General features: G+C 42.1%; 1 protein-coding gene across 4 annotated transcripts in view; it reads right to left on the bottom strand.

Annotated features, from left to right (window-relative positions):
• IPO5 (importin 5) overlaps nt 1–14,230 on the bottom strand; it is a 56,440-nt gene that overhangs the window by 34,731 nt on the left and 7,479 nt on the right. Inside the window, exons 3-4 of one of the 4 annotated variants that reach the window (XM_077855145.1) lie at nt 11,480–11,590; nt 5,694–5,787 (exon numbers count right to left, since the gene is read on the bottom strand). In XM_077855145.1, coding sequence (XP_077711271.1) covers nt 5,694–5,783 — 90 coding nt within the window. In that variant the 5' untranslated portion in view covers nt 5,784–5,787; nt 11,480–11,590. The remainder of the gene's footprint in view (nt 1–5,693; nt 5,788–11,479; nt 11,591–14,230) is intronic. The other 3 variants (XM_077855146.1, XM_077855147.1, XM_077855148.1) reach the window with 3 other exon arrangements.

The following is a 14,230-nucleotide window of genomic DNA, read 5'->3' on the forward strand; positions in this document are numbered from 1 at the left end:
AGGACAACAGATGAAACACAGTGTCTCCTTGAATCCATCCATGTCTACCTTATTTTAACTTTTACTAAGTGCTCTGTGGCATCCCTGAGATATTGACAGATAAGGAAATAAAGGCTCAAAAGTTAAATGACCTGGCCAAGGTCACATACAATAAGCAACAGAAACAACTCTGGTTTTCTGAGGTCAACTGTACTTAAAATCTCCCTAGCACTGAATGCTCTTTCTGTGTTTCACTCCTGGGGTCTGTATGACTCCGCCAACCAACCAGTTCTATTTATGCAGTGCTACACGGTTTTCAAACTTCTCAAATGTATCTTAATCCTAAGAACACATGTGAGGGAAAGGAGAATTCAAAATCTCCCAATAACCTTAGGTTCCTCTCAAATACACTAGCACGCAGGAACACAACAACGCTGAAAACTGTGACAAGAATTAACAGCTGAGAATATCGGGGTACCTCGGTGGCTCAGTGGTTGAGCATCTGCCTTCGGCTCAGGTTGTGATCCTGGGGTCATGGGATCGAATCCCACATCGGGCTCCCCTGTTGGGAGCTTGCTTCTCCCTCTGCCTATGTCTCTGCCTCTCTGTGTGTTTCTCAAGAATAAATAAATAAAATCTTAAAAAAAAAAAAAAAGCGGAGAAGATGGTCTGAATTTCTGTACACAGAAATGAAGTAATTTTATGTAGAGATATTCTATGATTGCAAAAACAGAGATGTACCTTGATTTTTCTCACTTAATCTTTATGAATGCAACTCAAAGGCCAGTATAGCCTTTTCATTTAAACACAGTCTCTCACACTACAATAAAAATGTCTTTTTATCCTTTGTACCTAGCCTAGCCCCTGATGCACTGCAGATGTTATAACTTTTTACCATTTTACTTTCCAGTGATCTAAATCAAGTTTCAGAAAAAAAAAAATTCTTTACTGAACTATCACTCTCAGAAAACCTTGCCCAACTGGGACTAATAGCTTGACAGTTATACTATGCTAATTCTAGTAGACACTTAAAAACATTTAGGTCAAATACTAAACTCTATTCCTTAAGGAATTAGAAGTCAATGGAGAGAGAGAGTTTAGTAAGAGTGACATCTGACTCCTGAGAGAGGGTTCTCCCCATTTGTTACGTTCCACTGTGGCAATCCAGATATAGTATTACATTTACACCGTAACTTTGGTTAAGGATAATAGTTTGGCAAAAAAGAACACAGCCTTAAAACCAGGTTATCAGCCTAAATAGAGTTCCACGAAGATAGGGATGGTATCTCTTTCTCCTTGTATTCCTAGCACCTAGCATATTGGAGTGCAGCAAATACAAAGTATATACATAAAGAATATATATAAAAATATAAAGAATCTTTCTAAGAATATTCCTAGCACTAAGCCAGGCAGGTTCAGTGAATGCTGCCAATGTCATGGCAAATAGAATTTCAATTCCAGGGCAGCCCGGGTGGGGTGGCTCAGCGGTTTAGCACCGCCTTCAGCCCAGGGCGTGATCCTGGAGGCCCGGGATTGAGTCCCACGTTGGGCTCCCTGCATGGAGCCTGCTTCTCCCTCTGCCTGTGTTCTCTGCCTCTCTCTCTCTCTCCTTTCTGTGTATTCTCATGAATAAATAAATAAAAATCTTAAAAAAAAAAAAAAAAAAAAGAATTTCAATTCCATTTGGTTTCACCATGCACAATCACACAATGTAAAGCAGATTTCACCTCCCCTTTCATGTCCATAAAAAAATGCTAGTAAGCACTCATTTCACTCATTCCATAAATATTCATGGTAAGCCTACCTTGCATATGAAAAGAGGGAACAAGTTTTACCTAACTACAACTTTTACCTAGTAAACACCCTGGTTTCTCAAAAATCAAGTATATTTTTCAGTATGTTATTCTCCTCCAATTAAAACCTCATTAATGAAGTTCTATATTAAAATCAATGAAAAGGGCAGCCCCGGTGGCTTAGAGGTTCAGCACCGCCTTCAGCCCAGGGCGTGATCCTGTGAGACCCAGGATGGAGTCCCATGTCGGGCTCCCTGCATGGAGCCTGCTTCTCTGTGTCTCTGCTTCTCTCTCTCTGTCTCTAATAAATAAATAAAATCTTTAAACTCAATGAAAAAGTCAATGGAAAAAATAAGAATGCAAAATCCATGCATATGATTAATAAAATACTTAAGCTTATGTCATATAAAATGTCTTGTCATGAATGCCATGGACATTCAACTTTGTATTACCTGTCAACTGCTTATTCAATTGTTTATTCACGTTAATCATTATATTTTGAGACTTGTGGCATTGAAACAATTTTTTTAAGCATCAGAAACATTTTTTATAAAGTTAAAGAGAAAAATTCTTGAAGATTTAACAGAAATAAAATATAAAGCCCACCAAATGGTTTATACAATGGAAGTTTAAAAACTTTTAAAAGTTCTGAAGACCTTCAATGTTTTCAACAGTAAATTACAATTAGTCTTCTACTGTACTTGATTTCATGTTTGAATACAAAACAAGTCACCTTACTCAACAGTCTTGTATTTGTATCAACTAAGTATTTATGAAATTACAAAGATATTTACTGAGATTTTGTCAATTCTTGTTAAAAAAATTTCTATATTTGCTATATCAGACTTTATTTTTTTTATATATCAGACTTTAATACTCAATTTAATTTAGTTTGATTACTTATAAATAGCTCATTTCATAAGGCAAAAAAAGGGGTATTCAAGTATCATTATATGCAGCTTTTTATTTTTCAAATAATATTTTGCTTTTGTAAGCAGCTCTATTTACAGTCCAGCTTTGTGTTATAGAGAGACTAGGAAACTTCCCTTCTAACATTTACTTTTTTTGGTGTCAAATTAAGAATTTTCTATTAAAAAAAAAAAGAATTTTCTATTTTATGATACTTAATTTACATATTAGTGTTTCTGAGATATACAAAGAAAGCAAAAATGTGTTACCTGAATGATAGGAATAAAGAGAATAACCATAACAGTACAGTTGATCCTTGAACAACATGGGTTTGAACTGCATGGGTTCACTTATACACGGATTTTATTTTTTATGAATACAGGACGGTATTGGAATGTATCTTCTCTACTTATGATACTTTTTTTAAAAATTTTTTTAAATTTATTTATGATAGTCACACAGAGAGAGAGAGAGGCAGAGACACAGGCAGAGGGAGAAGCAGGCTCCATGCACCAGGAGCCCGACGTGGGATTTGATCCCAGGTCTCCAGGATTGTGCCCTGGGCCAAAGGCAGGTGCTAAACCGCTGCGCCACCCAGGGATCCCTGCTTATGATACTCTTAATAACATTTTCTTCTCTTAGTTTGTTGTAAAAATATAGTATATAATACATACAACATACAAAATATGTGCTAATTGGCTGTTTATGTTCTTGGTAAGGCTTCCAGTCAACAGGAGGCTGTTACCTAAGTGTCTGGGGAGTCAAGAGGGTGGGGGCTCCTGTCCCTAACCTCTACGTGGTTCAAGGGTCAACTGTACTTTTCAATTGTTCTTTATGAGAAAATGTGCTGAATGCTGCTAACTATCCCTAAAGTGATGGAAGTGATAAAAAGATTTACAACAGGCACCAATTGGAATTCAAGCTGAACCAGACACTGGTATTTAGTTCAATAGAAGAGAGATTCCCCACTAGGCTTGACAATAGAGACTTAAGCAACTGGAGGGAAGAGGGAGAATTAAACTCGCTTACTAATTACAATGCTGTTCTGCTTTGCAACACATGGCAATTTCTATTATGGGTTGGGATTAAGAACTTATTTTGGTGAAAAATTACCCCCAGAGTTAGCAGAATGCACTAAAATGTTTTTATAGGCATCATCACATCCCTCTGATAGGAGTGCACATTGATGCAACTAATCAATGCACATTACTTCCAAGGACAAATGCTACTTTTTAAAGTATTCCACAAGCAAACCCAGCAAACCCAAGTCCGAAAAGATTGGAATGCTTGTACTCCTATATTTAAGAGGACACTGGAAATCTTAACGTCCATTCGTAAACGTGCTGGTTGAATAAATAATACATTCATATGATGGAATACTGCGTAGCTGCTTTAACAAAATCTCTTATGTGGCAACTTGAAATACTTTTGAGTGAAAAAATCCAACTTGCACAACAGTATGCATATGAGAGGCTCATTCACGTAAAAATGCAATGTATACATATGCACTTGTATTTTCAGGGACGACTCATAAGACACTTAAAAGTTATCTTCGGGGAACGGGATAAAAAAAAAACTATTTTGCACTGTTTCAATTTTTACCCTGAACACATATATCCCATGTATACTACATGAATTAAAAAAATCAGTAGACTAACGGTTGTTCAACATGCTTTTTCACACAGAACTGAACATCCAATACAGTGACTTCATCACGTATCATAAAACCACTCAGTGCAGCCAGCATATCCTAATCTATTCAAAGCAAATATTAACTTTGTGATTCTGAAGACATCTATGAAATTCAGGAGGACAAGCCCCCCCCCTCCCCATATCATTAGCTACACGTAAATTTCTGCTTTGTAAAAATACCCGAACATCCTTCACCGAATCTTGTAAAGATACTCAATCACGTGGGGGCAGGGACCTCTCCATGTGGCCAAGTTGGAAGACAGGTTCTGAGAGCGCACTTCAAAAAAAAAAAAAAAAAAACAAAAAACACTAGACAGCCCCTGCCCTCCCTTCTGGGCGTCTCACGCATCCCTCGCGGTCTCAACACTGACAGCGTTAACATCAGTCTTCTGAACCAAGTGGGGCTTGCTGCTACTTGGTAAAGGAGCTTGCAGAGACCCCTGAAATACTGTCTCCTGAAAATAAGTCTACTCAGAGCTCCACACTTTGTGGAGGCCACAAGCCAGAGGTTTAAAAAAAAAAAAAAAAAAAAAAAAAGAGAGAGAGAGAGATTCAGGTTAGATTTAATGAAATGAAAGACTTAAACATAGGGTGGCCCTGGCCCACTTAAACAACGGAAGTCCCAGGACATCGCAGTTAGGAGACCACAAATCTCTAGAGATCAAAGCACAAGTGTCTGAAGGAAGAATAAAGTAAGGTGGAAGGTGCTTGGACAGAAACCCTCAAGGCAACTTCACAAAATTGTGGCGGGGCGGGGGGGGGGAGAAGGGAAATCCAGCTTCCGAGGTTGTGAACTAGACCAGAGAAAGAGGACCACATGGAAGTAAGTAGGAAGGCAGGAGGGCAAGACACACGTCTCGGAGGGGGGGGGGGGGAGGGAGGGAGGGAGGGAGGGAGGGAGGGAGGGAAGCAGGGTGACGGGTCAGCAGCCGCCCGGGGTCGGGGCGCCGCGGGGCCAGGCTGGGTGGAGACCCGCCAGCGGGGCGGGGGAGGCTCCCGCCGGGAGAGAGCGGGAAAGGGGCGAGGGGAGCCCGGGCCCGCCCCGCACCCCCCACCCCTCCCCGCCGCCCGCTGCCCGCCCCGGGCGGGGGTCGCGGGGGCCGCGGGGCCCGGGCGGCCGCACGTGTGCGCGAGGGGCGGCGGGCGGCCGGGGCCGGGAGGGCCCGGGGGCACGGCCGGGCGCCGCGGGCCGCCTCACACGTGGGCTGCGCGGCCGCCGCCCGGCCCGGCCTGCGCCGCCACGGCTGGGCGGCCGAGGCCCGGCGGGGCGGCGTCGGGGGAAGGGCGGCGCGCCGGCCGGGGCGCGGCGGGCTCGGTTACCTCTGCCTGTTTCCGGACCACATTGTCGGGGCTGAGCAGGTTTCCCAGGAGCAGGTAGAACTGTTGCTGCTCCGCCGCGGCCGCCGCCATTGCGCTAGGCGTGTGAGAGAGAAGGAGGGAGGGGAGACAGGAGCCGTGAGGCGCGCGGGCGGGCCGGCGGGAGGGCTGGGGGCGGGCCCAGCGCGGGGACCTGCACCAGCGGCGGCGCGGGGCTGGGGGGCGGAGGCCGGGCGGGAAAGGGCGGGGCAAAGGGGAAAGGGGAGGATGGGGCGGGGCCTCGCGACCCCTCACCCCGCCGCGGCCCCCAGCGCCGGCGCCTCATTGGCTGCAGGCGCGGGGGGCGGGGCCGAGGCCGCCTCCGCCGGGGCCGCGCCGATTGGCCACGCACCCCGCGGTGCCGTCACTGGCGAGGGGCGGCGGGCCGCGGGGCTGGTCGCGGGCGAGGCGGGGCGGGGACTGTGCCGGCCAGCTGGGGCCCGGGATGACGTCGGGAGGCCGGCGGGCGGGGCCGGCGGGCGGGCCGCGCGGAGCCGCGCCGCGGGGCGTGAGGTCCGGCCGGGGAGGTGGGGCCAGCGCCGGAGCGCGGGAGATTTCGGCGCGGCGGGCTGGCGGGCAGCCTGGTCCGCGGCGGGAGGCCTGCGCCCCCGCCCCCGCCCCAGCTCCCCAGGTCTCGGGGCCCTGGACCCCCACCCGCGGGTTCCCAGGTCAGACCCTCCGAGCTCCCTCCCGCAGGACTGTGACTCAGGCCGCCCCTTCCCCACGCCGCGCTCGCCGGTGACTCACACCTGGGGCTGGGCGGCTGGAGGGGAGCGGGGTGACTCAGCCCCGGCCTCTCCCCTCTCCCCCCCCCCCCCGTCCCTCCCCAGCCCGGGGTCGTCCCGAGCTGTCCACGCAGCACACATGCCTCCATCCCCTCCCCACCCAGGATCCGAGGCTATTCCCCCGGATTCCTCGTTTTGGGGTCCCCGTTGTGTCCATGATGGGGAGAAGCCGAGAGAGAGGCAGACCCTCCCTAAAGCAACACTGGTTTGCAGGGCTGATCTAAACGTTTATCGATTGCTACCGGTATCCAGGGGCCCAGAGACCTGATTTGGCAGAGACAATACGTCCCATCTTCCTTTACTACAGAGCTGCCCAGTGCCCAAAGCTGTGTTCGGATCAAAGGGCACTTCCCTTGAGCCCCTACCGAGCTAAGGGTGATAGTAGAGAAAATAATTCTTTTTTTTTTTTTAATTTTTTTTTTTTTTTTTATGATAGAGAGAGAGAGAGAGAGGCAGAGACACAGGCAGAGGGAGAAGCAGGCTCCATGCTCCGGGAGCCCGACGTGGGATTCGATCCCGGGGATCGCGCCCTGGGCCAAAGGCAGGCGCCAAACCGCTGCGCCACCCAGGGATCCTCTTTTTTTTTTTTTAAACCTCAAAAGGACACTGGTAGGGAGGAGGAGGTTCCACGTTGGGTGAGATGGAGAGTACTACACTTGTGGCAACCTGTAGGGAATTTAATTTCCTGTTGACTCTCATGAAGTTCTGCTCTCTGAAGTCTGCGTAAAACATTTGCTTTTAAGTGAATGACTTTAAACCTTCGCTGTATATTAAGAATCCAGGCCACTGGGTCCAGAATCTGGGCCGAGGCCCCGGGATGGCTATGCAATTGTGATTGTCGGCCAAGATCTTTTAGAGGATTCTAACCCGATTGGTGGGGAAAACTGGCTTAGGAAGTTTGAGCTGTGGCAGTGATGATGAACTCCCTACAAGAGGTCCGCAGGCCTACCTTTGTGCAACTGATGCTTCTTAGATGTGACGCTTCGTTGTTCTTAGGACACATTATTTATTTGAAGATAGACGATATGTAGATTAGTTTGGGGTAGGTTTTTTTTTTTGTTTGTTTTTTGTTTGGTATTTATTTAGGTCAGTGGTGGTCATATCCAGATTTTGAGGAAGCTTTTCCCTCACCCAAGATGATTAAGATGTGGGGGATTTCTTATCAAAACTGTTTTATGTCTAGGTTACCAGTGAAATAAGATAAACTGCGTAGAGGCTTGCTTAGGATATGGCCTGACCTCCAGTTACTTTTTAACATCTGCGGTGGTATGTGTTTTATGGGCAATGACTCTGTAGATTACATATGTTTGTTTAATGATTATTAAATAATAGAAATTCCAATGTAAGTCTACAAATATGTCAAGGAGCTTGTTTTTTGTTTTGTTTTGTTTTAAAGATTTTATTTATTCATGAGAGACAGAGCAAGAGGAGGGAGATGCAGGCTTCCTGCAAGGAGCCTGATGTGGGACTTGATCCCAGGACTCCAGGATCAGCCCTCAGCTGAAGGCAGACATTCAATCACTGACCCACCCAGGCATTCCAAGGAGCTTATTTTTTGGTGGGGCAAAGCACAAACTTATTATAACCTGAAATAATCAGGTTACAAATAAAACAAGTTAGTGGTGATATCAACTGCTAGAATTTGAAATGTCAGCCCAGCCTTATTTTTAATATTGTAAGTATCCAATCAAAGAGGAAGGAGATTTTTTTAAGAGTAATGAACAAAGAGATCCCCAAATGGGAAAAATTCCTATAAACTTGGAGTGGATATCAGCCATTTGGACAATTGAGACCGGTTTTGGTGTCCAGGAAGAAGCCCCAGTAGGAACTGCATTTTCAACAGCAGGCCTGCCAGTTTGGAGAGTTCCTGATGTTCAGCTTTCAGGGAATTTATTGCCCTTAGAAACCCATTTCCCATGGAGAGAGTCTTATTTGTTTATGAGTATTGTTTCCCCATAAGAAAATACTTAGATATTGTATAATGGCAGCCCACGAGAGTATAGGTTTATTTCCCAAGGAGATTGATGGAAGGTAAAAAACCTTGAACTGGAGTTGAATGGATTTGGATATTTAATCTCTTACTACTTATGTGAACCTGAGTGAGTACTTAATGTCTTTTAAGCCTCAATTTCTCATCTGTAATATGGAATAATAATGGTTATGAAGGTATAATATTAATCACAAAAGTTCTGACATTAAACTATAATTGGAAATGAAATGGAGTGGTAGAAAACTTTTAAGTTTTGCTTGCTCCTGATTAGCTGTCATTGCTTTGGATGGGTTAACGGAACAGCCAGCACCTGATACCTTTCACTTCAGCTTATTAGACCTGACACTACTTCCGGGGCATATTTGCTCAGAGCATTTACAGCCCCTTGTGAAAAAGGGTGAGGTTGGGAAAATGGAAGACTGGAAGTTTTTCTCAACTGGGACATGAAATCTAGGTAGTTTAGTTTTTAGTTTTTTGTTTTTTAAGATTTATGTATTTGAGAGAGAAACAGAGATAGTAGGAAGGAGCAGTGGGAGAGAATCTTCAAGCAGACTCCCCACTGAGCACAGAGCCTCAAGTGGGGCTCCATCTCACAAACCCTGAGATCCTGACCTGAGCCAAAACCAAGAGTCGGCACTTAACTGACAGAGCCAACCAGGTGCCCTGGTAACTTGGGATTTTTTGATGTGTGTCAGAAGGTACTGCACAGCCTTGTCATGACCTACTTATAATAATACAGGAGGCAAGACTCCTTAACGAGAGAGCACAGAATCTTGTTTAGGTACTGCTCTTGGTTTGATGGGTTCTCATGTTGATGGAAGTGGCTGGAGAAGTTAGGTTTGGAAAACCCCTGTGAAAGCTTCTCTCAATTGGAGTAGAATTTGGTCTTGTCTGTCATTTCTGGTTTATTGGATGCTGAATGTAAGTAAAACAAGATTCTCCCTAATGAACAATCTGTACATTTTTAAAAGTTGCCACAGGACTCCAAAGGAACCTCAACTACTTGTCCTGGTAATTGTAAACATGTGCTGTCTGTATCACAATTTACAATGAGGGTTAGTTTAAATAAGATGAATGAAAATATTATGTATAACTATACATATATAAGGTGATGGTATTATTTACAGGTGTTTGTATTAATAGTTAACATGGTACAATGAAAAAAAGTTGGCTTTGTTTCCTCATTTGGAAAAGGGGAACAATACTTCTTCATAGGGACATTGTAAAACTTAGGATAATATTTGTAAATGCTCATAGCATAGTGTCTGTATAGTACTCAGTAATTATCAGCTTCTATTAATTAGATGGATTTTAGGGTTAAATAAGAAATAGACAAGTAATTACTCTTAAAACTACATGTGATATAGATGTATGTATCACACTTGTGTGTGTATAAAGTGCATTTGTATATTTTCTATTAGTCACCCTCCCAATCATGCATAATTAAATAGTACGTTGACAGGTTAATGGTAGTTAATAGGCATTTGACTGATAAATAAGATTTCTAACTCTAATATTGATGCCATTTGTTGGTTAGAGAAGAATCAGCAAAAGAGCTGAGAACTGTTGAGGAAAGCTGGTTGCTGGAAATAAAATGATGAACTGTTTACATTTCTTCAGCTGCTTTTTATTAAGACTTTCAAGCCCTTGTCTGAAGCGGTCTGTTACAGTCAGAGCGTGCCAACCAGGGGCAAGTGAAATCTTCATATTCCGAAAGGGCACTGCCCACAATAGTCAGCAAATTGTTGAACACAGGCAGGGGAAATTTGAATTCGATTAGTTTCTTTTCCTCTCTCTCTGTTTCTTTCTCTCTCATAGTTTTATATATGAAATTCACTGAATGTCTGCCGGTGGTTGGATACATTTTAGGAAGAAGTAGAGTTTGGAGGCTAGGATCACAGGCTCCAAGAACCAACCAGAATGAGAGTTCAAATAATGACTTTACGATTTACATGCTGTGATCTTGCTCAAGTTAATTAAACTTTCTCAGCCTCAGTTCCCTCTTCCATGAAATGGACATAACAGAAGTATTTTCTACCATGTGTTAAAATACTTGGCGTAATGCCTAGCACAAAGTAAATGTTTAATAAATGTTAGCTGTCATTACTGATGCAGATGGATACCTCCAAGATTTCTACATTTAATTCTGATTGCCATTTACTCGTTAGGTTATTATGTTTTTATACTCCTATTATATAAGCAGTCATGTGATCATAATGTATAATAAATTGTGGTTAAGGAAAAAAAATTTAAGTTTGATGTGATCCTCATAGAGCATTTTAAGGCCATTTTTAGTGTTAAATGCTACATTTCTTTGTCCAGAGTGGTAGCCATTAGCCATTATAGCTTTTGATCACTTGAAATGTGGCTAGTCTGAAATTAGGTGTGCTTTAAGTACAAGCTATAGATTAAATTTCAGAGACTTAGTAGAAAATTAAGAATAACAATTTTGGGACACTTGACTGAGTCAGTCAGTTAAGCATCTTACTCGATTTCAGCTCAGGTTATGATCTCAGGGTTGTGAGACTGAGCCCCACGTTGGACTCCACGCTCAGAGAGGAGTCTGCTTGAAATTCTCTCTCTCCCTCTCCCTCTCTCTCTCTCTGCCTCTCCTGCTTGTGCTCTCTCTCTCTCTCTCTCAAGTAAATCTTAAAAAAAAAGAATAACAATTTTATGTTGATCACATGCAGAAATGTGAACTCAATGAAATAACATTGAGTTAAAGTGTTATTTATGCTCATTAATAAGTGATAATCATTAACTATATTTTTCTATTTTTACTTTTTCAAATATGAATATTAGAAACTTTAAAATTATAAATATGACTTGCATTTATGGTTCACATGCTATTTCTGTTCAACAGTACCTTTGCTAAAGAGTAAAAGAACCAACTAGCTACACACAAGTGTCCTGCATACTTTGTTAATTTAGATTTAGGAAGTGATTTGTCAACAAACAAAGTGGAAATCACTTACCTTATAGTGCTTTCTGTTACTTCCAGTTTTCTGACTTGATTCTCAGGGATTTGGAGACATGGTACAGTACTTCCTGAGCAGTGTTCCTTGCTTGGGAATTTCCTTTCCCTGCTGGTTTGACATTAAACAGATTTGTGAACCTTTAGAAAGTAGGTAGGACTTCAGATTTGAGCTTCTAGAATGAATCCTTATAAGTCAAGAACTAGTTAAGAACTAGAAGAAGGAAGAACATCTTTTTTTTTAATGCTGATTATTTTCATTTAAATGTGGTGAATAGATTTAAAAACCATCATTTGCTGCATTTTAGCACCTGAAATAAAAATATACATAGTAAAAGAATTTAGTTTTAAGCATTTTTCCCTAGAACACAAGTAGGTTGAAAGTAAGAGGATGAAAAAAGACATACCATGCAAACAGTATCCAAAAGACAGCCAAAATGGCCATCTTGTATCAGACGAAATAGATTTTAAGATAAAATTATCTGAGACAAAGTAGGATATTTATTATGATAAAAAGATGGTCAATCGATCAGGGAGACACAACAGTTACAAACACATGTACCCAATATACATGAAGCAAAACATGACAGAATTGAAGGAAGAAGTTCAACAAAATAGTTGGAGACTTCAATCTCCACTCTTAATAATGGATAGGGGGATCCCTGGGTGGCGCAGCGGTTTAGCGCCTGCCTTTGGCCCAGGGCGAGATCCTGGAGACCCAGGATCGAATCCCACATCAGGCTCCCGGTGCATGGAGCCTGCTTCTCCCTCTGCCTATGTCTCTGCCTCTCTCTCTCTCTCTCTGTGACTATCATAAATAAATAAAAATTAAAAAAAAATAATGGATAGGACCTCTAGGCAGAAGATTAACAATAAACAGAAGACATGAAGAACATTATATATCTAGACCTAAGAGACATCTGTAGGTACTCCATCTAATAATAGCGGGATGCATATTCTTCTCAAGTGCACAGGGGCATTCTCCAGAAGAGATCACGTGTTGGGCCATAAAACAAGTTTCAGTAGATTTTAAAAGACTCAAATCATACAAAGTGTGTTCTCTGTCCTCAGTAAAATGAAATTAGAAAGCAAGAACAAAAGGAAATTTGAGAAATTCACAAATAAGTGGGAATTAACCAGCATCCTTCTAAATAACAAACGGGTTAAAGGAGTCACAAGAGAAATTAGGAAATACTTTGAAATGAATTAAAACAAAACCACAAGAGACCAAAGCTTATGGATGCAGTGAAAGCAGTCCTCTTGGGATACTTTAGAGTTGCAAACGTCTTCAATAAAAAAGAAGAGAAAGCGCAAATCAATAGTGTCACCTAGTTTCTTAGAAACCAGAGAAAGGTCAAACTAAACCCAGATAAGCAGAAGAGATGATAAAACCAAGAAAGGAAATAAGTGAAATAGAGAATTAAAAAAAAAAAGAAGAGGAAAAAAGGCATTCCTTTGAAAAGATCAACAGAATTGGCAAACCTCTAGCTAGATTGACCAAGAAAAAAAAGACATAAATTACTAAAATTAAAAAGAGGAGGCATCAATATCCAATTTCAGGAACGAAATAATTACAAGGAAATGCTATGAACAATTGTATGCTACCAATTAGATAATCTGGATGAAATGGAAATCTCTTAAAAGTCACAACTACCAAAATGAATTAGAGAAGAAATAGAAAATCTGAATAGAGGGGAGCCTGGGTGACTCAGTCGGTTGTGTCCAACTCTTGGTTTCAGCTCAGGTCATGATCTTAGCGTCCTGAGATTAAGCCCCACACTCAGCTCCACGCTCAGTGGGGAGTCTACTTGACCCTCTCCCTCTCTGCTCCTCCTCCCCCACCCTGTTTGCTTGCTCACACATTTGTGCTCTTTTTCTCTCTTAAATAAATAGAATGTTAAAAAAAAAAAAAAAGGAAAGGAAAGGAAAGGAAATCTGGATAGACCCATAACAAGTAGAGAGACTCAGTAATAAAAATAATTTCCCACAAAGTTCCAGGACTAGATGGCCTTATTGGGGAATTCTACCAAACATTTAAAGAAGAATTGACACCAATCCTTTCTAAGCTCTTCCAAAAACTAGAAGCAGAATGAATATTTATTCTACAAGGCCAGTTTTAACTTGATACCAAAACCAAAGACATCACAAGGACACTGCATACCAACACAAATATTGATGCAAAAATTCTCACAAAATCCTAGGAAATTGAACTCAGCAACATATAAAAGAATTATATATCATGACTAGGTGGGTTTTATCCTGGGAGTGCAAAGTTAGTATAACATAAGAATAAATCAATGTAATGCACCATATTAATGGAATAAAGTATAAAGATGACATGATTTTGCAATTGATGCAGAAAAAGCCTTTGACAGAATCCAACATGCTTTCATGATAAAAACACTCAACAAACTAGGAATAGAAGGAAACTTCCTCAAATGGATTGTCATCTATGAAAACTCCACAGCTAATATCGTACTTACTGGTGAAAAAATGAATGCTTTCTTCCTGAGATCAAGAATAAGAATGTCCATTTTCACCATTTCTATTCGACATTGTACTGGAGAATCACAGATATTATGATCTTGTATAGAGAAAATTCTGATGAATCCATTATTATTGTGTTATTAGAACAAATAAATGAATTCAGCAAGGTTGCAGGATACAAGATCACTACACAGAAAATCATGTACCATGTACTAGCAATGAACAATGCAGAAAATGAAATTAAAATCTCTGTGATAGCATCAAA

The sequence above is a fragment of the Canis aureus genome, chromosome 17 (genome assembly GCF_053574225.1).
Source record: "Canis aureus isolate CA01 chromosome 17, VMU_Caureus_v.1.0, whole genome shotgun sequence".
Classification (NCBI taxonomy): domain Eukaryota; kingdom Metazoa; phylum Chordata; class Mammalia; order Carnivora; family Canidae; genus Canis; species Canis aureus.